This window comes from Salmo trutta, chromosome 15, assembly GCF_901001165.1.
Source record: "Salmo trutta chromosome 15, fSalTru1.1, whole genome shotgun sequence".
In the NCBI taxonomy this organism is placed as follows: domain Eukaryota; kingdom Metazoa; phylum Chordata; class Actinopteri; order Salmoniformes; family Salmonidae; genus Salmo; species Salmo trutta.
In genome coordinates, this window is record NC_042971.1 from 11,110,349 (window position 1) to 11,138,266 (window position 27,918).

Sequence of the window (27,918 nt, forward strand, 5' to 3'; positions counted from 1 at the left end):
AGCGAGGATCACATCACCGGGGGGGCGAATGAAGAGGGGCGTCAATAAAAACAAACCTAATTCAACCACAATATCCCGGTCTTTAGGTTTGAGTTCATGGGTTTGTGACGATTAAACTAAGAGTTGGTTATTTTGCTGAGTATTTCCTGTTGGGAAACTGTCGGCGAAGGATTTAATCTCAGATTGCGGCTGGTTTGAAACAAAGGGGTCGGGGACTTCGGAGTGTTGCAGTGGTAAAAGCAGGTCGAAAGGTAACGTTTTAATAGATATTAGCCTACAAATCCAGCGTATAACTAGTTTTGCACGTTGTAGACTAACCTTTCCAACAGTTTCCGTTGTACAGTCATGTTGCGTTGAGCAATTCTCAGAAATATCCGATCGGTAGTTCATAACTTTCTAGCGGTTAGGTGAATTGCCACGCGTGGTAAATTAAGCCTAGCAACAATGTATGTGAACGAAGCCGACAATGTTCATGCATTTGAACATTATCATACCTTTTGCGATACCGATTGTGAGTGAGGTGCTCGCTTTTTAGATTGGCTAATGTTGTAGGGTAGCCTACATATTCATTTAATTACCCAAGTGTAATAAACTGCAATCCGCTAGAGCACCTGGTGGTCTCTGAACTCTTTAACTCGATGACTGCACACGTCCAACATACTACTTATGACAGTTTGAGTGCATTCTTTTGCTGCAAAATCCAAACGATTTGGCTACCACTGAAAGAACGCATTCATTCATACAATTTGTCAGTTTTCCTACATTTGCCATGATGATACCAGTGATGTAGAATCGTTTGGACAGGGGTCTAATCAGTTTCTGGCCACTACTTGATGTTTTCCTCAGGGTGGACCGTGGGCAAGATGGAACGGGAGGGGCAGTGGTGGAAGAGCCAGCTCGCTGCAGACATCCACCAGTCTTTACGAATAAAGGTGAACGTCTCATTCTTATTCTTTGATGGTTCTTGAAATCTTTTTTCATCCGCAGCAAACACGGTGCTTAGTTGACTTACACAAATACCGTAACATTAAAAAAAAAAAAAACACTTTCCAGTAGTGAGCTCATCTATTCCTTGCTGTCTTCGATGCTAAAGTGTGAAATGTCACCTCCCCCTGTAACGATTGAGATGGTTACCCCTGTCGGGTTGTCAGAACCTCTACCACAGCATGGGACACGTCTTATGTTAACGGTACACATAGATGCACTTATCGTACTCATTGTGTTATTCGATTTTGTAGATCAGGATTTCCACCATCCAACAGGGATTGACACTTCATCTGTGAACAATAATCAACTCCAAAACGTCTTGAAATAGAGATTATATTGATCGGTCATCCTAAATGGTAATTTGTCAAATTGACAATGCTTATTTTGAGCAAATGCTGGGCATATGAGCTGATGCCTCCAGCTAAACTAAGAGGAGATCTGTGTTGGGTGGAAGAGGTTTGTTCTAGGCAAACGCTGGGTTGTTGTTTGTCTGTGTTGACTGGATTAGGGAGCACAGAGGACCTGACTACTCCACTCTGCTGCTTTTTGACTGTGACACCAGTGTGTTACACTTAAGCAATAAGGCCCGAGGGGGTGTGGTATATGGCCAGTATACCACTGCGAAGGGCTGTTCTTATGCATGATGCAACACGGAGTGCCTGAATACAGCCCTGGTTTATTGGCCATACACCACAAACCCCTGAGGTTCCTTATTGCTATTATAAACTGGTTACCAATGTAATTAGAGCAGTCAAAATAAATGTTTTGTCACACCTGTGGAATACACTTGGGAAATTGTGTTTCCATAGCTAGGGCTGACAGTGAGGACTTTTGAAGAGCAGAATCAACAACCTCAGCATAATTAAAACAGTTTCTTTGTGAGAAGGTGTAACCTCACAGTTAGCCAATGTTATGTAAATGCCAGCTGAAAAGTACCAGTGGCCTTGCCTTGGCCCCAATTTAAAGCAGGTCCGCCGGAGCTATGGCTCAGTGAGACACGGGTGCCGGCCCGCGTAGATCCTCAGTGGAAATGTGCCAACGTGGCTCGCTCTGGCTGTTTGTGGTTGTTTAAAGCCCGGCTGTATATCATGCCCACTTCCTGTAGGAACTGCTAAGTGGAAGCTCTTTGGCTGTATGTGGAGCGTTTTGCTTTTATCCTGATTTCAGCTCTCTTGCCAAAGACTCAACATTATTATACTGAACAAAAATATAATCGCAACATGTAAAGTGTTGGTGCCATGTTTCATGAGTTGAAATAAAAGATCCCAGAAAGCTGATCAAACAGCATGATCGTTACACAAGTGCACCTTGATCTGGGGACAATAAAAGGCCACAACACAATGCCACAGATGTCTCAAGTTTTGAAGGAACGTGGAGTGTTTGATTGTGGGCCTGGCTCCCAAGTGGGTGGGCCTATGCCCACCCATGGCTGCGCCCTTGCTCAGTCATGTGAAATCCATAGATTAGGGCCAAATGAATTAATTTCAATTGACCGATTTCCTTACATGAAGTGTAACTCGGTAAATCCGTTGAAATTGTTGCACGTTGTTTTTATATTTTTGTTCAGTGTAGATATGAAGTCCCTCTCGTCCTGCCTGTTATCCAATAGCTAACCTTAAACACATTGATCTAAAACAGCGACAGATAACGGGGCTGAAGGGATGCATGGCTTTATGCTGACGTTCCTTGTTCATCGTGAAGGAATGCAAATCTCCAGAGCTTTGATGTTGACACTTACACCACCCTAGTTTGAAATGATGTGCATGCTGGCCAGATCTGATTTTATCACCAGCTATTCAGAAATAGAATGTGACAGGCGAAACCTCACGTATAGTATTTTCTTCCCTGAATAAATACTTCAGCAAATGGATGCATAAGAGCTAAACCAGGTGATTTTTTTCCCCCACAGGGACAGTGTAAAGTAACGCATTACAACTGCTTTTGTTACTGAAATTGACTCGTTTTTCCGAGTACTTGTACATTTTTGAGGAATTTTGAAAGTCAGTCATTTTACTTGAGTAAAATTGTATATAAATAACAGTACTTCTACTTGAGTAGGATATCTCAGTACTCTTTCCACCCCTTATTTTAACTGCTTTCAATGTTTAAACCCTGTCAAACTGCAGCAACCTCGTACTTGTTCATATGAATTCTATTTTAAAACTAAACTAATTGGGGGGGGGGTCCTTTTCCATGTACAAAGAGACAAGAACTGCGATTGAACAATAGAACTAACAGGTCTGAGCTTGCTTTACGCGGGCCTGCATCTTGTAGGCCTTTGCATCTGTAATTGAAAAGTTACTCACACAGTATGTCATCGCTATGGTGTTGATTGATTAATTCCAGTCAACTAGTCCAGTCTAGTTTGGGATTGAAAAGGCCTAGGTAGCCTAGCCACCCAAAGTTTGAATATAAACCAAATTTCATCACATTCACGTTTTCTATTAGCACAAATAAATGGGCCTGTTTTAGGCTATAATTACAGTACATAGCTTAGGCTATAAATACATGACGTTGCTATCGTCTCCCCTGGCCAGAGGGGATCAGATCGCATAGGCTTCTCTAGGCTACCTGCAGCCGTGGTTTGTTATCAGTAATCTACAGTTGATCAGACTGAAGCACAGATTAATTGTGCACGAGTTGACAAATCATGAGGAAAATTTGCACAAGACATCGCTCTACTGCTGTATATGTACAATTATAAACTGGCTGGTTCGAGCCCTGAATGCTGATTGGCTGACAGCCGTGTTATATCAGGCCATATATCACGGGTATGACAAACATTTATTTTTACATTGGAAACCAGTTTATAATAGCAATAAGACACCTTGGGGGTTTGTGGTTTATGGCCAATATACCATGGCTAAGGGCTGTATCCAGGCAGTCCTCGTTGTGTTTTACATAACAGCCCATAACCGTAGCATATTGGCCATATACCACACCCCCTCGGGCTTTATTGCTAAGGTATATCAGTCACCAGTGACTTCATCAGCTGCTAGCTCGCTTCGCTGGCAAACACAGGGATCAAATTTTTGCTAGCTATCTGATGTTGGGCGCTGCACTGATAAACAGCGTGTAGCTTCAGCTTGTAACTTATTTACGATAGTTTGACAGCTTGCTGATGAAGTTGTAGACATGTTCCCAGCAGTCAGTCCGTACTTCAGCATGTTTCCAAAGCACCAATCGCTACGTCCTAACGTTGGTCGGCTAAAAGCGCAGCCGCAGACTCGATGGGAGCAGAGCATTTTTCCAACTTAATGACGATGACGTGCAGAGTGCTTATTTATATCCGTGGCAAATAATTTTAAAGGTGCACATCTCCTACTAACGTAACAGCATTGCGTAAAGTATTGGTCAAATTTTTATGTTTCCCTTTATAATGATGTTCGAGGCTAGTTGGTGGTAGTTCTGTGATAACTGCACTGTGATTTACATTTTGTGTAAGAAAAAACAAATTTGTTTTTCAAATCAAATTTATTTATATAGCCCTTCGTACATCAGCTGAAATCTCAAAGTGCTGTACAGAAACCCAGCCTAAAACCCCAAACAGCAAGCAATGCATGTGAATGAAGCACGGTGGCTAGGAAAAACACCCTAGGAAAAACTCCCTAGAAAGGCCAAAAACCTAGGAAGAAACCTAGAGAGGAACCAGGCTATGAGGGGTGGCCAGTCCTCTTCTGGCTGTGCCGGGTGGATATTATAACAGAACATGGTCAAGATGTCAAAATGTTCATAAATGACCAGCATGGTCAAATAATAATAATCATAGTAGTTGTCGAGGGTGCAACAAGCACGTCCGGTGAACAGGTCAGGGTTCCATAGCCGCAGGCAGAACAGTTGAAACTGGAGCAGCAGCATGGCCAGGTGGACTGGGGACAGCAGGGAGTCATCATGCCAGGTAGTCCTGAGGCATGGTCCTAGGGCTCAGGTCCTCCGAGAGAAAGAGAGAATTAGAGAGAGCATATTTAAATTCACACAGGACACCGGATAAGACAAGAGAAATACTCCAGATGTAACAGACTGACCCTAGCCCCCCGACACATAAACTACTGCAGCATAAATACTGGAGGCTGAGACAGGAGGGATCAGAAGACACTGTGGCCCCATCCGATGATACCCCCGGACAGGGCCAAACAGGCAGGATATAACCCCACCCACTTTGCCAAAGCACAGCCCCCACACCACTAGAGGGATGTCTACAACCACCAACTTACCGTCCTAAGACAAGGCCGAGTATAGCCCGAGTATAGCCCATGTTTTCGGTTAGGGGATTTTTTTCTAAAAGTTAATGTCCCAATTTTGTTAAAACGTTCACACCCGTAGTCTAAACGATAGTACTTTCTCCTTCTTTTCAATGCTTTTATGTCTATTTTTTATTAAACCAAATCAAGTGCTGGGGCAGAAGCCAGTTCGCCACACGTTTGCCGGAGGCCCTGCGGTGCTGATCTCTGCAACATGGATAGATGGAAATCGCCACACGATTCTACAAATTAAAAAACGTATATGTATGATCTTTTGAGACAAGATCTTGACATTTTTAGATATTACGACATATGGGTAGGATATTTCAATACTCGTTCCACCCCTGCACAAGGGTATGGTGTTTTATGAGAGCTTGACGCACAAACCATTCTTTCCCACTGACTGTTGCTATGGAGGCCTTTACCTCTGTCATCTACTCACTGAAGGATGTTCAATGTATTAATAGCACTTCTCTGCAAGAAGACAGTTGTTTTCTGCTGGGTTGTACACTACATGAACAAAAGTATGTGGATACCTGCTCTTCGAACATCTCATGCCAAAATCATGGGCATTAATATGGAGTTGGTCCCCCCCTTTGCTGCTATAACAGCCTCCACTCTTCTGGGAAGGCTTTCCACTAGATGTTCGAACATTGCTGCAGGGACTTGCATTCAGCCACAAGGCGATTCCTCCTCAACCAAGCTTTTCAGTTGGCACCATGCATACGGGCAGGTAGCGTTCTCCTGGCATCCGCCACACCCAGAGAACGTGTTTCCACTGCTCCAGAGTCCAATGGCAGCAAGCTTTACACCACTCCAGCAGATGCTTAGCATTGGGCATGGTGAGCTTAGGCTTGTGTGTGTGTGTGGCTGCTCAGCCATGGAAGCCAATTTCATTTTTTTAATGCGCTACAGCACTTGGCAGTCCTGTTCTGTGAGCTTATGTGGCCTGCCACCTTGCGGTTGATCCGTTGTTGCTCCTAGACTTTTCCACTTCAAAATAACAGCATTTGCAGCTCTAGCAGGGCAGAAATTTGACAAACTGACTCTGGGGTAGTGGGTGCTAAGATTCTGATGGGTTTAATAACATCATCATACTTACACAAAATGATTGTTGAATTTGGAATGGAATTTATTAATGAATTGGAAATTCAAAATCACTAACATTATTGTTCCACTTGTGAACTGCATTATCAAAATCAAATCAAATGTATTTATATAGCCCTTCTTACATCAGCTGATATCTCAAAGTGCTGTACAGAAACCCAGCCTAAAACTCCAAACGGCAAGCGATGAAGGTGTAGAAGCACGTGGAATCTGGAGCAGTGGAAACGCGTTCTTTGGAGTGATAAACCATCTGGCAGTCCGGCGGACAAATCTGGGTTTGGTGGATGCCAGGAGAACGCTACCTGCCCCAATGCCAACAGTAAAGTTTGGTGGAGGAGGAATAATGGTCTGGGGCTGTTTTTCATGGTTCGGACTAGGCCCCTTAGTTCCAGTGAAGGGAAATCTTAAAGCTACACCATACAATGACATACTAGACGATTCTGTGCTTCCATATATGTAGCAACAGTTTGGGGAAGACCCTTTCCTGTTTCAGCTTGACAATGCCCCCGTGCACAAAGCGAGGTCCATACAGAAATGGTTTGTCAAGATCGGTGTGGAAGAGCTTGACTGGCCTGCACAGAGCCCTGACCTCAACCCCGTTGAACACCTTTGGGAGGAATTGGAACGCAGACTGCGAGCCAGGCCTAATTGCCCTACATCAGTGCCCGACCTCACTAATATTCTTGTGGCTGAATGGAAGCAAGTCCCCGCAGCAATATTCCAACATCTAGTGGAAATCCTTCCCAGAAGAGTGGAGACTGTTATAGCAGCAAAGGGGGGACCATCTCCATATTAATGCCAATGATTTTAGAATGAGATATTCGACGAGCATGTGTCCACATGCCTTTGGTCATGTAGTGTATTTCACAGTGTTTATTGAGCAATATTTTAGGCCCATGGTCAAGAATGGGCTGCAGTTTCTTGGCTGTGATTGACATTTGAAAGTGGAGTCTTTGCACACGCTCTCACATGCCTCCTGACACAGTGCTGTATTTTTTTATGTATACGCAATTCAACTCTGCAGTCTGCAATATCCTTACTCCCTCTCATCCTGTCTCCTCTCCTTACCTCCTTTCCTCAGGAGCTGAAGTTGCCCACCTACAAGTCCCACTCTCCTCAGATCGGGATGCGGCGGTACTTTGCTGACCTGCTGGCTGTCCTCAGTAACCGCTACCAATTGTGCCCAGCGGCTCGCCACCTGGCCGTCTACCTCCTGGATTTGTTCATGGACCACTATGACGTGGCAGTCCGCCAGCTCTACGTCATTGCCCTCTCCTGCCTCCTCCTAGCTAGTAAGTCAGCTACTGAACTGCTAACAACAGATCTGGTAAAGATGGAACAGCAGTAGCAGTACCTCTAGTACGCATCAAATTATAGTGAAAAGTTTCAGATACTTCAGTTATAATGTCCTTCCTTTTTGAGTAGATTCTGGTTGTTTATCCCACTCTTTTCCAGAAAGTTACATTTAAATGTTTTCCACTACATGTTTATTTTTTTTAAAAATATTTTTTGAGGTGAAAAGGAAAGCAGGGAGAGTGAGCAGTGCTACAGCCTGTAGTGGGCTTTAAGTGGCTGTAGCTGCGGGGTTTGTCTGAGACATGTTTGGGGACAGCTGTGTGTTTAAGAGGCCATGCCCTCCCCTGGTCACCCAGTCCTCTCTCAGTCACCAAGGGAACTTATCACATGTACAAACCATGAGGCCTGCGTTACCCACAACCCTTGCCGGCATAGTAATTATAGCTGTTGGAGAGAAGAATCAAATCAACTATTATGTCACATGCGCCGAATATGGTAAAATGCTTACTTACTACAAGCCCTTAACCAAAACTAGATTTTCTTAAAACTGCATTGAAGAAAATATTTACTAAATAAACTAAAGTAAAAAGTAACTCAATAATGAGGCTAATTACAGGAGGTACGAGTACTGAGTCAATGTGTGGGGGTACAGGTTAGTCGAGGTAATTTGTACATGGAGGTAGGGGTAAAGTGACTATGGATAGGTAATATACAGCAAGTAGCAGAAGTGTTAAAACAAAGGGGGGGGGGGGGGGTCAATGCAAATTGTTAGGGTGGCCATTTTAATAATTGTCCAACAGTCTTATGGCTTGGGGGTAGAAGCTGTTAAGGAGATTTTTGGACCTAGGCTTGGTACTCCGGTTACCGCTTGAAGTGGGATAGCAGAGTGAACACTGACTTGGGTGACTGAAGTCTTTGACAGTTGTTGGGGCCTTCCTCAGACACCGCCTAGTATATAGGTCCTGGATGGTAGGAAGCTTGGCCCCAGTGATGTCCTGGGCTGTACACACTACCCTCTGTAGCGCCTTATGGTCGGATGCCGAGCAGTTGCCATACCAGGCGGTGATGCAAACAGTCAGGATGCTCTCAATGGTGCAGCTGTAGAACTTTTTGAGGATCTGGGGACCCATGCCAAATCTTTTCAGTCTCCTGAGGGGAAATAGGCGTTGTCGTGCCCTCTTCATGATTTTCTTGGTGTGTTTGGACCATGATAGTTTGTTGTTGATGTGGACACCAAGGAACTTGAAATTCTCGACCCGCTCCAGTATAGCCCCGTCGATGTGAATGGGGGCTGTTCGGCCCTCCTTTTCCTGTAGTCCATGATCATCTCCTTTGTCTTGTTCATGTTGAGGGAGAGGTTGTTGTCCTGGCACCACACTGCCAGGTCTCTGACCTCCTCCCTATAGGCTGTCTCATCGTTGTCGGTGATCAGGCCTACCACTGTTGTCGCCTGCAAACTTAATGATGGTGTTGGAGTCATGCTTGGCAACGCAGTCGTGAGTGAACAGGGAGTACAGGAGGGGACTAAGCATGCACCCCTGACGGGTCCCCGTGTTGAGCATCAGCATGGCAGATGTGTTGTTGCCTACCCTTACCACCCGGGGGCAGCCCGTCGGGAAGTCCAGGATCCAGTTGCAGAGGGAGGTGTTGAGTCCCAGGGTCCTTAGCTTAGTGACGAGCTTTGTGGAGACTTCTAGAGAACAGATGTAGACATTATGACTGTCTATATCGGGAAATAATTGCCGTTGCAGTGAAACAACTATTTTTGTTGACCAAGTTATTATTTATGTTGTTTTTTTGTTGTTGGGGGTGGTACAGGTCCATCTTTTTTTTAACGTTTATAAAACATGTACCCATACTGCCACTCAAAAGAAGAATGAAAAAACTGTAAGAAATGCATACAGAGTTGAAGTAATAATACATTCAGTATAAACAGGAAAGGAAAAGAAAACATAAGTGGGCCTCTACCCACCCCAACCTCCTCCTTCTTCCATTCCCCCAACCCCCCCCCCCCCCCCAGGAAACCATGTTTTCCACCTCCTTGCTCGTCAGTCACTCCCCAGACCAGCCACCCCCTCCCGGCGACCAGAGAGAACCCTCCCCATACCACCCCTTCCCTGTGGTCCTGAAAGCAAAGAAAGTAAAAAAGATTAAATAGGCAGTGGGGGGAAAAAGTACCAAATTGTCATACTTATAAAGATACCTTAATAGAAAATGACTCATGTAAAAGTCACCCAGTAAAATGTGACTTGAGTAAAAGTATTTGGTTTTAAATATACTTAAGTATCAAAAGTAAAATAATAAATCATTACAAAGTGCTTATATTAAGGAAACCAGACAGCACAATGTTTTTGTTTTTTCATGGATAGCCAGGGGCACACTACAACACTCAGACATATTTACAAATGAAGCATTTGTGTTTAATGAGTCTGCCAGATCAGAGGGAGTAGGGATGACCAGGGATGTTCTCTTGAAAAGTGTGTGAATTGGGTCATTTTCTGTCCTGCTAAGCATTCAAAATGTAAAGAGTACTTTTGAGTGTCAGGGAAAATGTATGGAGTATAAAGTACATTATTTTCTTTAGGAATGTAGTGAAGTAAAAATTGTCAAAAACCCCAGAAAACTACTTAAGTACTTTACACCACTGAAAATAGGTACAGTGGCAAGAAAAAGTATGTGAACCCTTTGGAATTACCTGGATTTCTGCATAAATTGGTCAAAGAATTTGATCTGATCTTCGTCTAAGTCACAACAATAGACACACACTGTCTGCTTAAACTAATAACATACAAACAATTAAACATTTTCATGTCTTTATTGAACACACCATGTACACATTCATAGTATAGGGTGGAAAAAGTATGTGAACCCTTGCATTTAATAACTGGTTGACCCTCGTTTGGCAGCAATAACCTCAACCAAATGTTTTCTGTAGTTGCGGATCAGACCTGCACAATGGTCAGGAGTAATTTTGGACCATTCCTCTTTACAAAACTGTTTCAGTTCAGCAATATTCTTAAGCTGTCTGGTGTGAACCACTCTCGGAGTCATGCCACAGCATTTTCAATCGGGTTGAGGTCAGGACTCTGACTGGGCCACTCCAGAAGGCGTATTTTCTTCTGTTAAGCCATTCTGTTGATTTACTTCTGTGTTTTGGATCATTGTCCTGTTGCATCACCCATCTTCTGTTGAGCTTCAATTGGTGCACAGATAGCCTAACATTCTCCTGCAAAATGTCTTGATAAACTTGGGAATTCATTTTTCCGTTGATGATAGCAAGCAGTCCAGGCCCTGAGGCAGCAAAGCAGCCTCAAACCATGATGAACCCTCCACCATAATTTACAGTTGGGATGAGGTTTTGATATTGGTGTGCTGTGCCTTTTTTTTCTACACACATAGTGTTGTGTGTTCCTTCCAAACAACTCAACTTTAGTTTAATCTGTCCATAGAATATTTTGCCAGAAGCACTGTGGAACAACCAGGTGCTCTTTTGCTAACTTCAGACGTGCAGCAATGTTTTTTTTGGACAGCAGTGGCTTCTTCCGTGGTGTCCTCCCATGAACACTTGTTTAGTGTTTTGCATATCGTAGACTCGTCAACAGAGATGTTGGCATGTTCCAGAGATTTCTGTAAGGCTTTAGCTGACACTCTAGGATTCTTCTTAACCTCATTGAGCATTCTGCACTGTGCGCGTGCAGTCATTTTTGCAGGACGGCCACTCCTAGGGAGAGTAGCAACAGTTATGAAATTTCTCCATTTATAGACAATTTGTCTTACTTTGGACTGATGAACATCAAGGCTTTTAGAGATGCTTTTGTAACCCTTTCCGGCTTTATGCAAGTCAACAATTCTTAATCTTAGGTCTTCTGAGATTTATTTTGTTCGAGGCATGGTTCACATCAGGCAATGCTTCTTGTGATTAGCAAACTCAAATTTTGTGAGTTTTTTTTTTATAGAGCAAGGCAGCTCTAACCAACATCTCCAATCTTGTCTCATTGATTGGACTCCAGGTCAGCTGACTCCTGACTCCAATTAGCTTTTTCATTAGCCTAGGGGCTCACATCCCTTTTCCAACCTCCACTGGAAATGTTTAAATGATGTATTCAATATAGACAAGAAAAATATAATAATATGTGTGTTATTAGTTTAAGCACACTGTGTTCATCTATTGTTGTGACTAAGATGAAGGTCAGATCAAGTTTTCTGACTAATTTATGCAGAAATCCAGGTAATTCCAAAAGGTTCACATACTTTTTCTTGCCACTGTATGTATGTGTTGGGCTTTAATAAATGGTTTATTTGTATGTGTTAGGCTTTAGCTGAGATTATTCTTTACAGAGTCAAGTATATTTGTCCAGGCCTCAATTGTTCTTTGACTAGGACCATTCATCCTCGCTGCCGATAATTTGAAAGTTATAACTTCTAATAATAAAGCTGTATTCACTGGCAAATTGGGATAGAGGGAGGTTATTGAGCTTTTAGATGGCAGACACACCGGTAGGATTGTCAAATGTTTCACTGCCGACAGTCAATCTCTTTTGTGTTCACACAGCTAGCTAGCTAAGAACACTGTTAATTCGGCAGCTAACACAGGCAGCTGTTTCTTGGAAACTAGCTAATCCATTGTGATTTAATTATGTCAATACTAGTGGTTAACTAGTTTGGATGAATCATTTGGTGTTGTGTGCATTGTCTGTGCACTTCGCTAGATACCATCCTGTAGCCTACATTGCATTTGAAACGTGACTGGCTCATCCATACATTTGACTGGAGTGCGGGGTGAGATTCCCAAAGGCTGGAGCGTAGGCCTTCTTGCCCGCTTCAATTTTGCTCTAGTAGTGCTCAGTTCACGAGCTCAGAGCATGCCCGGCCCAACATACATTTGTAGTCTACTTGTGTCCCTTGCTTTAGCTACTGTCATGGAGTTCACTAAATATTTCCATTAAGAAACTGATCAAACACACAGGTGCAAAATCAAGGTGACCTACAAGGATGAGGAGCAAGAGAGGGAGTGCGGTGATGTAATGTCCACAACTAAAGAATCATTGTGGAATCGGAAAAGACGCATATCCCGAAAGCATGATGGTGTACTTACTACATGCACATACTGAAAGGAAGGAACGAGGTAGGTAGCTAATTGTGTCATTGTAGCAAAGTATTTATAAACCAAAAAATCTGATTTCTTAAGTTTCCTTCATTTTTGTTCTATTATCTTGGCCTTGCATATTCCAACTTTCAAGGAGTTTTCCGTTTTTATTGGGTTATTTTTCCTAAAAACCTTTATGCCTACCTATAAGGGTGTTTACCTCCACTGTAATCACATCCTACAATACCCTTGTCTGTGCATTATGCCCTGAATCTATTCTACCAAGCCCAGAAATCTGCACCTTTAATTCTCTGTTCCCAACGCACTAGACGACCAGTTCTTATAGCCTATAGCCGTACCCTTATCCTACACCTCCTCTGTTCCTCTGGTGATGTAGAGGTTAACCCAGGCCCTGTAGACCCCAGTACCACACCTATTCCCCAGGCACTATCATTTGTTGACTTCTGTAACTGTAAAAGCCTTGGTTTCATGCATGTTAACATCAAATCAAAGTTTATTTGTCACGTGCGCCAAATACAACAGGTGTGTAGACCTTACAGTGAAATGCTTACTTACAGGCTCTAACCAATAGTGCAAAGAAAAAAAAAGGTGTGTGTGTGTGTAGGTAAGTAAAGAAATAAAACAACATTAAAAAGACATTTGAAAATAAGAGTAGCAAGGCTATATACAGACACCGGTTAGTCAGGCTTATTGAGGTAGTATGTACATGTGGGTATGGTTAAAGTGACTATGCATATATGATGAACAGAGAGTAGCAGTAGCGTAAAAAGAGGGGTTGGTGGGTGGTGGGACACAATGCAGACAGCCCGGTTAACCACTGTGCGGGAGCACTGGTTGGTCGGGCCAATTGAGGTAGTATGTACATGAATGTATAGTTAAAGTGACTATGCATATAAGATAAACAGAGAGTAGCAGGGGGGGGCAGGGGGAGGGCACACAATGCAAATAGTCCGGGTAACCGTTTGGTTACCTGTTCAGGAGTCTTATGACTTTGGGGTAAAAACTGTTGAGAAGCCTTTTTGTCCTAGACTTGGCACTCAGGTACCGCTTGCCATGCGGTAGTAGAGAGAACAGTCTATGACTGGGGTGGCTGAGGTCTTTAACAATTTTCAGGGCCTTCCTCTGACACCGCATGGTGTAGAGGTCCTGGATGGCAGGCAGCTTTGCCCCAGTGATGTACTGGGCCGTATGCACTACCCTCTGAAGTGCCTTGCGGTCAGAGGCCGAGCAATTGCCGTACCAGGCAGTGATGCAACCAGTCAGGATGCTCTCGATGTTGCAGCTATAGAGCCTTTTGAGGATCTCAGGACCCATGCCAAATCTTTCTAGTTTCCTGAGGGAGAATAGGCTTTGTCGGGCCCTCTTCACGACTGTCTTGGTGTGTTTGGACCATTCTAATTTGTTGTTGATGTGGACACCAAGGAATTTGAAGCTCTCAACCTGCTCCACTACAGCCCCGTCAATGAGAATGGGGACGTGCTTGGTGCTCCTTTTCCTGTAGTCCACAATCATCTCCTTAGTCTTGGTTACGTTGAGGGATAGGTTGTTATTCTGGCACCACCTGGCCAGGTCTCTGACCTCCTCCCTATAGGCTGTATCGTCATTGTCGGTGATCAGGCCTACCACTGTTGTGTCGTCAGCAAACTTAATGATGGTGTTGGAGTCGTGCCTGGCCATTTCCACACCAAAGTACGTTCATCTCTAGGAGACAGAACGCGTCTTCTTCCTGAGCGGTATGACGGCTGCGTGGTCCCATGGTGTTTATACTTGCATACTATTGTTTGTACAAATGAACGTGGTACCTTCAGGTGTTTGGAAATTGCTCCCAAGGATGAACCAGACTTGTGGAGGTCTCCAATTTTTTTTCTGAGGTCTTGGCTGATTTCTTTTGATTTTCCCATGATGTTAAGCAAAGAGGCACTGAGTTTGAAGGTAGGCCTTGAAAAACATCAACAGTTACACCTCCAATTGACTCAAATGATGTCAATTAGCCTATTAGACGCTTCTAAAGCCATGACATAATTTTCTGGAATTGTCCAAGCTGTTTAAAGGCACAGTCAACTTAGTGTATGTAAACTTCTGACCCACTGGAATTGTGATACAGTGAAATAATCTCTGTAAACAATTGTTGGAAAAATGACTTGTCATGCACAAAGTCGATGTCCTAACTGACTTGCCCGAACTATAGTTTGTTAACAAGAAAATTGTGGAGTGGTTGAAAAACGAGTTTTAATGACTCCAACCTAAGTGTATGTAAACTTCCGACTTCAAATGTAGCCCTTGGTTCACTCCAGACTTGACAAAACATCCTGTGGCGTACTGCATTAGCATCGAATATCCCCTGCGATATGCAACTTTTCAGGGAAGTTAGGAACCAATATACACAGTCAGTTAGGAAAGCAAAGGCTAGCTTTTTCAAACAGAGATTTGCATCCTGTAGCACATTTTCCCAAAGGTTTTGGGACACTGTAAAGTTAATGGAGAATAACAGCACCTCCTCCCAGCTGCCCACTGCACTGAGGCTAGGAAACACTGTCACCACCAATAGACTGTAAACTCACCTTCCAGACTCACATTAAGCATCTCCAATCCGCCTTTCCTTCCAGTTCTCTGCTGCCAATGACTGGAACGAATTGCAAAAATCACTGAAGCTGGAGACTCATATCTCCCTCTCTAACTTTAAGCGTCAGCTGTCAGAGCAGCTTACCGATCACTGTACCTGTACACAGCCCATCTGTAAATAGCCCACCCAACTACCTCATCCCTATATTGTTATTTATTTTGCTCTTTTGCACCCCAGTATCTCTACTTGCACATCATCATCTGCACATCTATCACTCCAGTGTTAATGCTAAATTGTATTTTTTTTGCCTCTATGGCCTATTTATTGCCTTACCTCCCTAATCTTACTACATTTGCACACACTGTATATAGACTTTTCTATTGTGTTAGTGACGGTACGTTTGTTTATTCCATGTGTAACTCTGTGTTGTTTGTGTCGCACTGCTTTGCTTTATCTTGGCCAGGTCACAGTTGTAAATGAGAACTTGTTCTCAACTGGCCTACCTGGTTAAATAAAGGTGAAATGAAATAAATAACAAGTTTAGCATCCCCGGTGGCTCTGCAAGCGCGGAGAGGATATTCTCCGCTGCTGGCCTGCTCTCCAGACACCATCACATCAGCCTGAATTCATTTCTAAAAATGAATTCAAAGGCACTGTAGACTGAGTTTAGTAAGGCATTTTTCGTTAGTCACAGCCTATATACACAATTTATAGACTAATGATATAATACAACAAAATGTTGTTTAAATGCTGAGCGCTTAATGTCCCTGACTTCCTACCAGCCTAGTGGGTCACACTCGCAAGTGCTTCACAATGTATTTCTTTGTAGGCTACAGCCTTGAAATAATGTAAATAATATAGCCTAAATAATTCATTTTCGTTCCTTCTTAGACTCCCTCTCTGGCTCCTGACCTATTTAGAGTGTTTATATGCTGTTTAATGTGACGTGTAGCCTATTTTAAATGATGAGCGCTTCTTACATTCACCTTCCCATGTTTATTAAAATGATTTTCATTCAAATCATATGGTTTGGTTTGAATATTTAAAAACCAAATGGTAGGTCCAGGTAGTTACAAAAATAGATGGTGGTTTGTTAAATTGTGATTTTTAATGAATGGAGCGTCAATATTTCCTCCTGTGAGCGTGGAGCGGTTGAAAAGGATGTGGAGCGCCGGCCCACCGCTTGATGAGCAGGATTTCCGACCGCTCAACTGCTCACATAATCTAACTGGGATATTATTCCATCTAATGAGATTGGATTTAATTGATTTGAGCGTTCTGTTAAAGTTTGTGCCAATGATTTTTTTTCTAAGGGAGGAAATATATCTATCTACTCCAAAGTATTTAAAATGGGAACAATTGGGATTTCATAAGTAGAGATGGAGTCCTCACTCAGGGTCTTGAAGCAGTAGGGCTGATTTGGTTAGGTTCATTTTATAACTTGAGATGAAGCTGAATTTTTCTATGATCATCAATGTGTTTTAGATGTAGTAAAATATTGTCTGCATATAATGAGATGACGTGATCGGTCGATCTCTTCCCCCAAATTAACCTTTGTGAATGGCTCTGTTAATCATTTCGAGCAATTCCAAATGTTTAAATAGGAGGAATACCATCCCATTTTATTTATGCTATCCAATGCTCTTTTGAGTTCATTGAGAGAGATTTGGGCTCCCAGCGAGGTGGCTTCTGTTGAGAGACGAAGTTCTTAGTCTGGTTTGATGTTGATTTACTATCAGAGGTGTACAGTTCTTTATAGAAGCAGGAGAATCTGATTAATTTGGGTTGTGATAGTAACTCCCCTCTTTCAGATGTAATATTTGCTAAATCAGCTAATTGATCATTACTGCGTAGCTTGTTGGCCAGTAAACGACAAAGACGATTACCATGGAAGTCTAACTGGATGGTCGGAAAATTCTGCTCTCTTATCAATAAATGAACTTCTGTCTTGACTTTGGAAAGAATAATAGCTACCTGGTCTGAAAAGTGTTTGTTGAAAACAATCTAATGCAGTGAACAACATTTCCAATTCTGACATCTTCTTTTAATTGTGATTTATTCAACCCAGATGAAAATGCAGTTGCATTATTTTTAATCAAACCTTTGGTGGCATCCCATAGAATCCGGGGGTCATCGACTGAATTTTTATTGATCATTATGAATGAATTTAGTTTAAATTTCAAATTGATCACAGAATGTATGATTTTGTAGTAATGAAACGTCGAAACACCATATGTCGAATTTCTATTTTCTTGATTAAGGAAAGTAGAGTTGTAGATAATAGTATGAAATCGATTCAGGAGAATGTTTTCTGCTTGTTTGAGTAGAAAGTGTACTCTATTGCTTTCGGATTATGTGCTTGCCAGGCATCAATGAGTTTGTAATCAGAGAGTAGGTTATATGCTGGAGAGCCTTGGTTGCGTGTGGCTTGTTGGTCTTATTAGATTTGTCTTGCATGTCCAAAATGGCATTCATGTCTGTCTCAAAAAAACGATGGAATTCAGTTCATTTTAACAATATGCTGTTCAGTGAATCAAAAAAGCGTACATATTAATAAAGGAAATTTCCCTTCCATTATGGATACATTTAAGGAAAGTGATTCTGCCTTCTTGGTCTTCGCCTTCACCCAAGTTAGTGGTTTTGAGTCTCTCTTGTATCATTATGAGTTCACCTTGTTAGTTTTGTTTGGGGCTGATGAAAAAGAAGCCACTTTTTGTTCACATGGTTCTATGTGCCTCCTTATAGAGCAGGTGTGTTTCATGGAGCATTGCTACATCAATATGGTTTCTTGCTAGGATATCAAGACAGGTGGAACGTTTGATAGGACAACTTACACTTTTCAAATTCCAAGAGAGAATAGCTAACATTGCCAATGTTTTTCAGAAAGGAATGTTTCAGAAAGTATTCACACCCTTGACTTTTTCCACATTTTGTTGTGTTACAGCCTTAATAATAATAATAATAATAATAATAATAATAATAATAATAATAATAATAATAATAATAAAAAGAAATGCAAATGAAAAGCTGAAATGTCTATAGAGTCAATAAGGTTCAACCCCTTTGTTATGGGAAGCCTAAATAAATGAATGAGTGAAAATGTGCTTAACAAGTCACATAATAAATTCCATTGACTCACTCTGTGTTCAATAATAGTGTTTAACATGATTTTTGAATGACTACCTCATCCCTGTACCCCACACATACAGATAATTGTAAGGTCCCTCAGTTGAGCAGTGAATTTTAAACAGATTCAGCCAAAAAGACCAGGGAGGTTTTCCAATGCCTCGCAAATAAGGCACCTATTGGTAGAAGGGTAAAAATATAAAAATGCAGACATTGAATATCCTTTTGAGCATGGTGACCGTTATTAATTACGTTTTGGGTGGTTTATCAATAAACACAGTCACTACAAAGATACAAGTGTTCTTACTAACTCAGTTGCCGGAGAGGATGGAAACCGCTCAGGTATTTCACCATGAGGCCAATGGGGACTTTTTAAAACAGTTCCAGAGTTTAATGGTTGTGATAACTGAGGATGGATCAACGACATTGCAGTAACTCCACAATACTAACCTAATTGACAGAGTGGAGAGAAGGAAGCCTGTACAGAATAAAAATGTTCCAAACCCTGTAATACAGCAAAGAAATTAACTTTATGTCCTGAAAACAAAGTGTTATGTTTGGGGCAAATGCAACACATCACTGAGTACCACTCTTTATATTTTCAAGCATGGTGGTGGCTGCATCATGTTATGGTTATGCTTTTCATCAGCAAGAACTAGGGAGTTTTTGGGGGGATAAAAATAAATGGAATAGAGCTGAGCACTGCCTAAATCCTAGAGGAAAACCTGGTTCAGTCTGCTTTCCAACAGACACTGGGAGACCAATTCACCTTTCAGCAGGACAATAACCTTAAACACAAGGCCAAATCTACACTGGAGTTGCTAAACAAGATGGCATTGAATGTTTCTGAGTGGCCGAGTTACAGTTTTGATTTAAATCAATCTTAAATTTATGGCAAGACTTGAAAATGGCTGTTTAGTAATGATCAACAACCAACTTGACAGAGCTTGAAGAATATATATATATTTTTAAAGTGCAAATATTGCACAATCCAGGTGTACAAAGCTCCCAGAAGGACTCACAGCTGCAATCACTGCCAAAGGAGATTCTAACATGTGTAGACTCAATGGTGTGAATACTTATGTAAATGAAATATTTCTGTATATAATTTGCAATAGATGTCTAAAAACATATGTTCACTTTGTCATTATGGTGTATTGTGTGTAGTGAGGAAGAAAAAAAAGAAGATTTAATCCATTATGAATTGAGGCTGCAACACAACAAAAATGTGGAGTAAGTCAAGGGGTATGAATACTTTCTGAAGGTACTGATAAGCCCATTGATGTGTAACAAAAAGCAGGACCCGCAGGGAAACTCATCCATTGGTCGTTCCCTACCCAGAAGACCCTACTTGTAAACCATTCCCCTCCCTCCCTCCCTAGCTCCCATTCCCCTCCCTCCCTCCCTGGTTCCCCCGCCCTGTACTGTCATTTCAGAGTTGCAGCATAATGGCGAATGGCAGCCTTACACATTGAGTCTCTAAGCAGCATATTTTTTAGGTCTCAAGGTATTAAAAAATAAATCAAGTAAAACACAGGGGGTCGGTTGAAATACTCCGCAAGGTTCCTGATATTTAGTTTAGCGAGACAGAAATCCCCTTGAGGTTTGTTGATGTTCTGAAGGAATTAATATGCCCACAGATCATTTTCAAAATGATGTGTACATTGGGGATTTGTGACAACTCTGCAATTTAGGATTTATTGAAATGTTACACAAGTCCCAGTTTGAGATGTTCCAAATGTTAGAGCGTTAGAAAGACCCCTCTTGTAAAAAAAAAAGACAAATAAAGAAAGGACGTACTGTTTGGCCTTTTCTGTGAATGTTTCTGGGTTGAAATATTTGCATTACAATGGAATGTTTAATGACTAAATAAGGAAAAGTGGGGCAATTTATTTTACCCCTTTTTGAACACACACACACACACACACACACACCCTCCACTGATCTGAGGAGGGGACCGCCTCTGCCTGAGTGCCCAGGACTGATCTCCAGAGGTCAGGGGCCAGGGGTTCTGCATTGTTGGAGCATCTGGCTCCAGGGGGAGATACATGAGGATTTAGCTGTGACCAGTTTCACACCCAGTGAAAGGGAAACGTGGGTGAGAAGAATGAATATATATATATATATATTTAAATATTTAAATAAAATAAAAAAATAAAATAAAAAAATGTAACCAAGTAAGTTGACTGAGAACACATTCTCATTTACAGCAACGACCTGGGGAATAGTGGCAGGGGAGAGGAGGGGGATGAATGAGACAATTGTAAACTGGGGATGATTAGGTGGCCATGATGGTATGAGAGCCAGATTGGGAATTTAGCCAGGACATCCGTTTAACATCCCATCCAAAAGATGGCACCCTACACAGGGCAATGTCCCCAATCACTGCCTTGGAGCATTGGGATATTTCTTTTAGACCAGAGGAAAGGGTGCCTCCTACTGGTCCTCCAACACCACTTCCAGCAGCATCTGGTCTTCATCCAGGGACCAACCAGGACCAACCCTGCTTAGCTTCAGAAGCAAACCAGCAGTGGGATGCAGGGTGGTATGCTGCTGAAGTAGAGTCCTCAGTTGTTAATTACATATTTTTTTGCATCATGATTCCTGTAATAAAGGTGTCTTTCCTGACGCTTTACCTGATTTTTTTTGTATTTTTTTTTGCTAGGCCAGGCTGATGTAATGAGCGTGCCTTTTACTCTCTTCCCCCTTGTGTCCCCCTCGTGTATAATATTTCAAAATGCAATTGCGGGGAAAAAACTACTTTGGGAGCAACTCGTTTTCCATATTAAAGAGAAGAGGTCTCAGCTTGGGTATAATTTGTATTTCTCAATTATTATTATTTTTATTGAGCTCAAAGCACACTGTTTTACAATGAAGGTATATGATATGGCTTTGAAATTGCGCATTAGCCATCGCAAGTGCCCAGGCCTGATCTCCAGAGGTCAGGAGCCAGGGGTCCTGCATTGTTGGAGCATCTGACTCCAGAGGGAGATGCTTGAGGATTTAGCTGTGACCAGTTTCACACCAAGTGAAGGGGGGGGAGTAGAATCCTCAGTTGTTAATTGCATCTCCTTAAGGATAATTTGTTGCTAGTCCATATAGGAATGTCTTGTTTGCACATATACAAAATGTACAAATCGTTTGAAAAATATATATATATATATATTTCACCTTTATTTAACCAGGTAGGCCAGTTGAGGACAAGTTCTCATTTACAACTGCGACCTGGCCAAGATAAAGCAAAGCATTGCGACCAACAACAACAAGACAGAGTTGCACATAAACAAACGTACAGTCAATAAGACAAAATAATACAGTGTGTGCAAATGTAGGGACGTAAGGCAATAAATAGGCCATAGAGGCGAAATAATATGGGGATGAGGTTGTTGGGTGTGCTATTTACAGGTTGGCTGTGTTTAGGTACAGTGATCGGTAAGCTGCTCTGACAGCTGATGCTTAAATTTAGAGGGAGATATAAGACTCCAGCTTCAGTGATTTTTGCAATTCGTTCCAGTCATTGGCAGCAGAGAACTGGAAGGAAAGGCGGCCAAAGGAAGTGTTGGCTTTGGGGGTGACCAGTGAAATATACCTGCACATGCTATGGGTGGGTGTTGCTATGGTGACCAGTGAGTCGAGATAAGGCGGGGCTTTACCGAGCAAAGACTTATAGATGACCTAGAGCCAGTGGGTTTGGCGACGATTATGTAGTGAGGGCCAGCCAACGAGAGCATACAGGACGCAGTGGTGGGTAGTATATGGGGCTTTGGTGACAAAATGGATGGCACTGTGATGGACTACATCCAGTTTGCTGAGTAGAGTGTTGGAGGCTATTTTGTAAATGACATCACTGAAGTCAAGGATTGGTAGGATAGTCAGTTTTACGAGGGTATGTTTGGCAGCATGAGTGAAGGAGGCTTTGTTGCGAAATAGGAAGCTGATTCTAGATTTAATTTTGGATTGGAGATGCTTAATGTGAGTCTGGAAGGAGAGATTACAGTCTAACCAGACACCTAGGTATTTGTAGTTGTCCACATATTCTAAGTCAACCGTCCAGAGTAGTGATGCTAGTCAGGCAGGCGGGTGCGGACAACAATCGGTTGAAAAGCATGCATTTAGTTTTATTAGCATTTAAAAGCAGTTGGAGGCCACCGAAGGAGTGTTGTATGGCATTGAAGCTCGTTTGGAGGTTTGTTAACAGTGTCCAAAGAAGGGCCAGATGTATACAGAATGGTGTCGTCTGCTTAGAGGTGTTTCAGAGAATCACCAGCAGCAAGAGCGACATCTTTGATATATACAGAGAAAAGAGTCGGCCCGAGAATTGAACCCTGTGGCACCCCATAGAGACTGCCAGAGGTTCCGGACAACAGGCCCTCCGATTTGACATACTGAACTCTATCTGAGAAGAAATTGGTGAACCAGGCGAGGCAGTCATTTGAGAAACTAAGGCTATTGAGTCTGCGGATACGAATGTGGTGATTGACAGAGTCGAAAGCCTTGGCCAGGTCTATGAAGACGGCTGCACAGTACTGTCTTTTATCGATGGCGCTTATGATATCGTTTTGGACCTTGAGCGTGGCTGAGGTGCACCCATGACCAGCTCAGAAACCAGATTGCATAGTGGAGATGGTACGGTGGGATTCGAAATGGTCGGTGATCTGTTTGTTAACTTGGCTTTCGAAGATTTTAGAAAGGCAGGGCAGGATGGATATAGGTCTATAACAGTTTGGGTCTAGAGTGTCTCCCCCTTTGAAGAGGTGGATGACCGCGGCAGCTTTCCAATCTTTGGTGATCTCAGACGATACGAAAGAGAGGTTTAACAGGCTAGTAATAGGGGTTGCAACAATTTCGGTGGATAATTTTAGAAAGAGAGGGTCCAGATTGTCTAGCCCAGCTGATTTGTAGGAATCCAGATTTTGCAGCTCTTTCAGAACATCAGCTGTCTGGATTTCGGTGAAGAAGAAGCGGGGGGGCTTGGGCAAGTTGCTGCAGGGGGTGCTGAGCTGTTGGCCGGGGTAGGGGTAGCCAGGTGGAAAGCATGGCCAGCCATAGAAAAATACTTATTGAAATGATCGATTATCGTAGATTTATCGGTGGAGACAGTGTGTCCTAGCCTCAGTGCAGTGGGCTGGGAGGAGGTGCTCTTATTCTCCATGGACTTTAGTGTCTCAACTTTTTGGAATTAGTGCTACAGGATGCAAATTTCTGTTTGAAAAAGCTAGCCTTAGCTTTTATAACTGACTGAGTATATTGGTTCCTGACTTCCCTGAAAAGTAGCATATCGCAGGGGCTATTCGATGCTAATGCAGAACGCCACAGGATGTTTTTGTGCTGGTCAAGGGCAGTCAAGTCTGGAGTGAACCAAGGGCTATATCTGTTCTTAGTTCTACATTTTTTTGAATGGGGCATTCTTATTTTGTTTGCGAATAGATTGTGTGTTATTTAAGCAATAAGGCTCGAGGGGGATGTGGTATATGTCCAATATACCATGGCTAAGGGCTGTTCTTATGTACGACGCAACGCAGAGTGCCTGGATACAGCCCTTAGCCGGTGTATGTTGACAATATACCGCAAATCCCGGAGGTGCCTTATTGCTATTGTAAACTGGTTACCAATGTAGTTAGAGCAGTAAAAATACCCATGGTATACGGTCTGATTATACTACGGCTTTCAGCCAATCAACATTCAGGCCTCGAAAAAGCCAGTTTATGATAAGTTATGAAGTATATATCTATAAGCACTCTTAACAAACAAAATCACACCATCTACAAAATGTGTTCAATTTTCACTCACCGTAACATCATCTCCCCTCCAGGTAAGTTTGAAGAGAAGGAAGACTGTGTACCAAAGCTGGAGCAGCTAAACTCTCTGGGCTTCATGTGCAGCCTGAACCTGTCACTGAGCAGGAAGGACCTGGTAAAGATGGAGCTGCTCCTCTTAGAGACGTTTGGCTGGAACCTGTGTATGCCCACGCCAGCACACTTCATAGACTACTACCTCCATGCGGCTGTACAGGAGGGAGAACTGCACAACGGCTGGCCGCTCTCCTCCCTCAATAAGACCAAAGCCTTCATGGACAAGTATACACACTACTTCCTGGAAGTCTCACTGCAAGGTGAGGATGAGATTGGGAGTAGGGCTGTGGCAGTCATGACATTTTGTCAGCTGGTTATTGTCATGCAAAAGACTGCCGGTCTCACGGTTATTGACCGTTAATTAACAAACACGTTTAGCATTGTATAATGGCACAATCATTATTTTAATTCAGTTTTTTTGTTCGGGCTTGGGCTCATGTATAGGCCTATGCATAAGCTTTAATATGCAAGTGGCTCGGGGCGTCAGCGTAGCCTAGTGGTTAGAGTGTTGGACTAGTAACCGAAAGGTTGCAAGTTCAAATCCCTGAGCTGTCGTTCTGCCCCTGAACAAGGCAGTTAACCCACTGTTCCTAGGCCGTCATTGAAAATAAGAATTTGTTCTTAACTGACTTGCCTAGTTAAATAAAGGTAAAATAAATAAATAAAAAATATACATCTGGGTGTTTGAATGAAAGCGCTGTCCATTTCGTTGTGTTAGGCTTTGAAACAACATCCACATCGACCATGTTTTTCCACTCAGTTTCAACCTGTTGTTGAACTTCTTTCTTCAAATTGATCATCACAATACGGTCACCGCAACAGCCCTGATTAGGAGTGCCCAAGAATGGAAGTCCATAAAGTGACTGCAGTGGGTGGTCTAATGGGCAAGACAATTGCTCTCTCTGGTGGGGCCATTCATTATTGAGTAAATGAGTGAGACTGATGATCTCTGTGTTTGTGTGTCTCAGACCATGCCTTCCTGGGCTTCCGACCATCCCAGGTGGCAGCAGCCTGCATTGCGGCGTCCCGCATCTGTCTCCAGATCACCCCAAGCTGGACCACCGTTCTCCACCTGCTCACCGGATACTCCTGGGAACCCCTCACCCCGTGCATCGAGCTCATGCTGCTGTAAGACTCCACTACTGCTTTACATAATGTGCTGTACACACACATTAATCTGGTCATTAGTCGGATTCCGACTCATCTGTTTTGAGTTTACACTTCATCAGGTAGTGAAGAAGCACCAATTGAATTAGGGCTATGTATAATATTTGTGCACATAAAGAGGAAGGCCAATTCATCTCCATGAAACAAAACAATCTGATAGTTCTGGAGCCCTATTTTGACATGCTATATGTCATCTATTGTGAATGACTTTATAATTACTTTATATGATGATAACTCAAATATATTCTGTTGTGTGACGCTGCCCAAACTTTTTGTTGTTGGGTGCCACCAAATCATGAGCTTGTGCCACCAACTGCAGAAGTTGGGAAAATGCTAGTCTGGAGCCCTGAACAGACAAAACATTTTGCTACGGAATCTGACTAATGAATATATGTTTACTGACATCTGCTTACACTTAGTTTATCCTCTGCCATTTCTAAACTGTGTAGTTGTATGCTTCCTATGTATGCACTTTTCCTCCATTTTAATGCAATTTGAGGATTGAGGTTCTACAGCTTTTTCACATTGTCAATACCATTGACCCTTAGTTATTACCTCTGTATGTTGATGTTTATGTCCATCAGCTAAACGTCATTAAGTAATGATTTTCACCGTTTTTCTCCCTCTAGTGCCCATGACAACGATGTGAAACAAGCCAACAAATCCAAGTCCAACTCTCCGTCTGTCCAGAGTCCTCTCCAACCCCAGGCCCTTCCCTCAACCTCCACAGTCTCCGTCTCCACCATGAAACAACCCTTGTCTACCTCTCAGCAGCTGCTCTTCCAGACAGGTGGATACCAGCAGCAGCTCACCCAGCACTCTACTCCCATTTCCCAGCTGCACATGCTAGGTGAGTCCCAGACTCTGGGCCCTGTCGGGTCTCGCGACTACCTCCAGGCCCACCAGAGAGGGCTCCTCTCAGGGTCGGTTTCTCAGGGAGTCTTCCCCTCCTACCCCAGCTTAGCCTCAGGGCTGCGCTCCTCCCTGCCCCTGCAGGGACCCATCTCCATGCAAGTGGCTCTTGCTGCAGAGCCCCGTCACTGCCTTCCCCTGTCATACGGGGGAGGCTACCTGGGCTCCCATCACACCTACACAGCAGGCTGCTTCGACAGGTGACGCCAGGAGAGGGAGGACAAACAGAACCTGGGGCAGTCAGTGTCCTCCTCCATCCATTCTGACCTCATCCACTGGGGACAAAGGAAACCAAAACAAAGAAGCAATGTCAATGCAGATGTTGCTGAGGTCATAGTATTGACCTAACAAAAGCCCTACCTATTTGAAATGAGACACTATTTGTGATGAGCTGATTACGTACAGTACATACTGTTCCCTTCACGTGACTGCTTGCTCTATACTGAGACTGAGAGGCTGGTTTAGCCACTGTGATTCTGCTATCAACTGTGGTTGTGTGGAGCCCCTGCTTCCAAATCAGTTCTCTCAATGTGGGACTGCTGTTTTTTTATACTATTATCTTTCAATGCTGCTGCTTTAAACAAAATTATGACATTATGATCAGTGGAAAGTGGTCTGTCCTTGGTATTATTTACATGAACTATACCATTTCAGGGGTTGAAGGTTTACTTGAAAGAATATGTATTTAAACAGCTGTGTAAATGAATTCCTTTTTTGATGTTGTGTTTTTAATTTCTACTGGGTAAAAACAGTGTGTATTGTAATGTAGGAGATGCCTTGCTAGGATTTCTGGTCCATCTTTGGCCTTGGCTGGTGTAGAGTAGTCTCAATCTTGTTTTGCCTTTCTGGTGCCCCTGGAAGCAGATGGAGCTATGGTTCCCAGGGGAACAGCCACATCCATCCTCTCAGCACATCAAACCACAGGGGAAGAAGTGATGCTTTACTAGCTAGTCCCCAGGGGGGCAAAGCCACGCTTTCTGCTCAGTTAATGTAAATTCTCCTGACTGGTACCATTTCATCTGTATGTCTGACTGAAACCCAGGACAGTCACACAGCCCTCACTGGAACTGTTGCTGTCCTTGTCACAAGGACCTTGAGCAGTTAATGACACCATGATCACGTTGGGAAGGCTTTCTGCACAGGATAGCTTGTGGTTCAGTACCGCTGACATTCTCATCTGGTTATACTACTACTGATGTCCTACCTCACTCTCCAGGAGAGTTGCTATTTGTGTAGTTTTACTGTAATTTACTGTACCTGTAAAATGGACCATGCTTGATCAGATGGAAAGAGTGCCACCAAACATATATCCTATAAAATTAGCAACAGTATAGTTGACGTTAAAGCTGGAATCCTTAAGGGTGAAACTGCCACGTCTGTTTTGTGAAATTACAACAATATTACTGCAAACAACAATTCCCCCAGCCCCCCCCCCCCCCCCCCCCCGGACACCATTGCACGCGCGATAGAACAGTAGCATAAAGTGCATTCGGAAAGTATTCACACCCCTTGACTTTGTCCACATTTTGTTACGTTGGTCTTATTCTAAAATGTATTGAA

At 42.9% G+C, this 27,918-nt stretch overlaps 1 protein-coding gene across 1 annotated transcript; it reads left to right on the plus strand.

Annotated features, from left to right (window-relative positions):
* On the plus strand, window positions 1-27,672 carry LOC115148466 (cyclin-J-like). The gene is made up of 6 exons (XM_029690374.1): window positions 1-251; window positions 847-932; window positions 7,417-7,627; window positions 24,240-24,539; window positions 25,248-25,407; window positions 26,076-27,672. The coding sequence occupies exons 2-6, from the start codon at window positions 864-866 to the stop codon at window positions 26,560-26,562; spliced, it is 1,227 nt and encodes a 408-aa protein (XP_029546234.1). The 5' UTR covers window positions 1-251; window positions 847-863; the 3' UTR covers window positions 26,563-27,672.
* The last annotated feature ends 246 nt before the right edge of the window (window positions 27,673-27,918 follow it).

Excerpts from the sequence above, each read along its gene's own strand:
- LOC115148466 (XM_029690374.1), top strand. The coding sequence starts at position 864 with ATGGAACGGGAGGGGCAGTGGTGGAAGAGCCAGCTCGCTGCAGACATC. Across the intron at positions 7,628-24,239 it reads CTCCTGCCTCCTCCTAGCTA|GTAAGTTTGAAGAGAAGGAA; the intron begins GTAAGTCAGCTA and ends TCTCCCCTCCAG. Across the intron at positions 24,540-25,247 it reads CCTGGAAGTCTCACTGCAAG|ACCATGCCTTCCTGGGCTTC; the intron begins GTGAGGATGAGA and ends TGTGTGTCTCAG.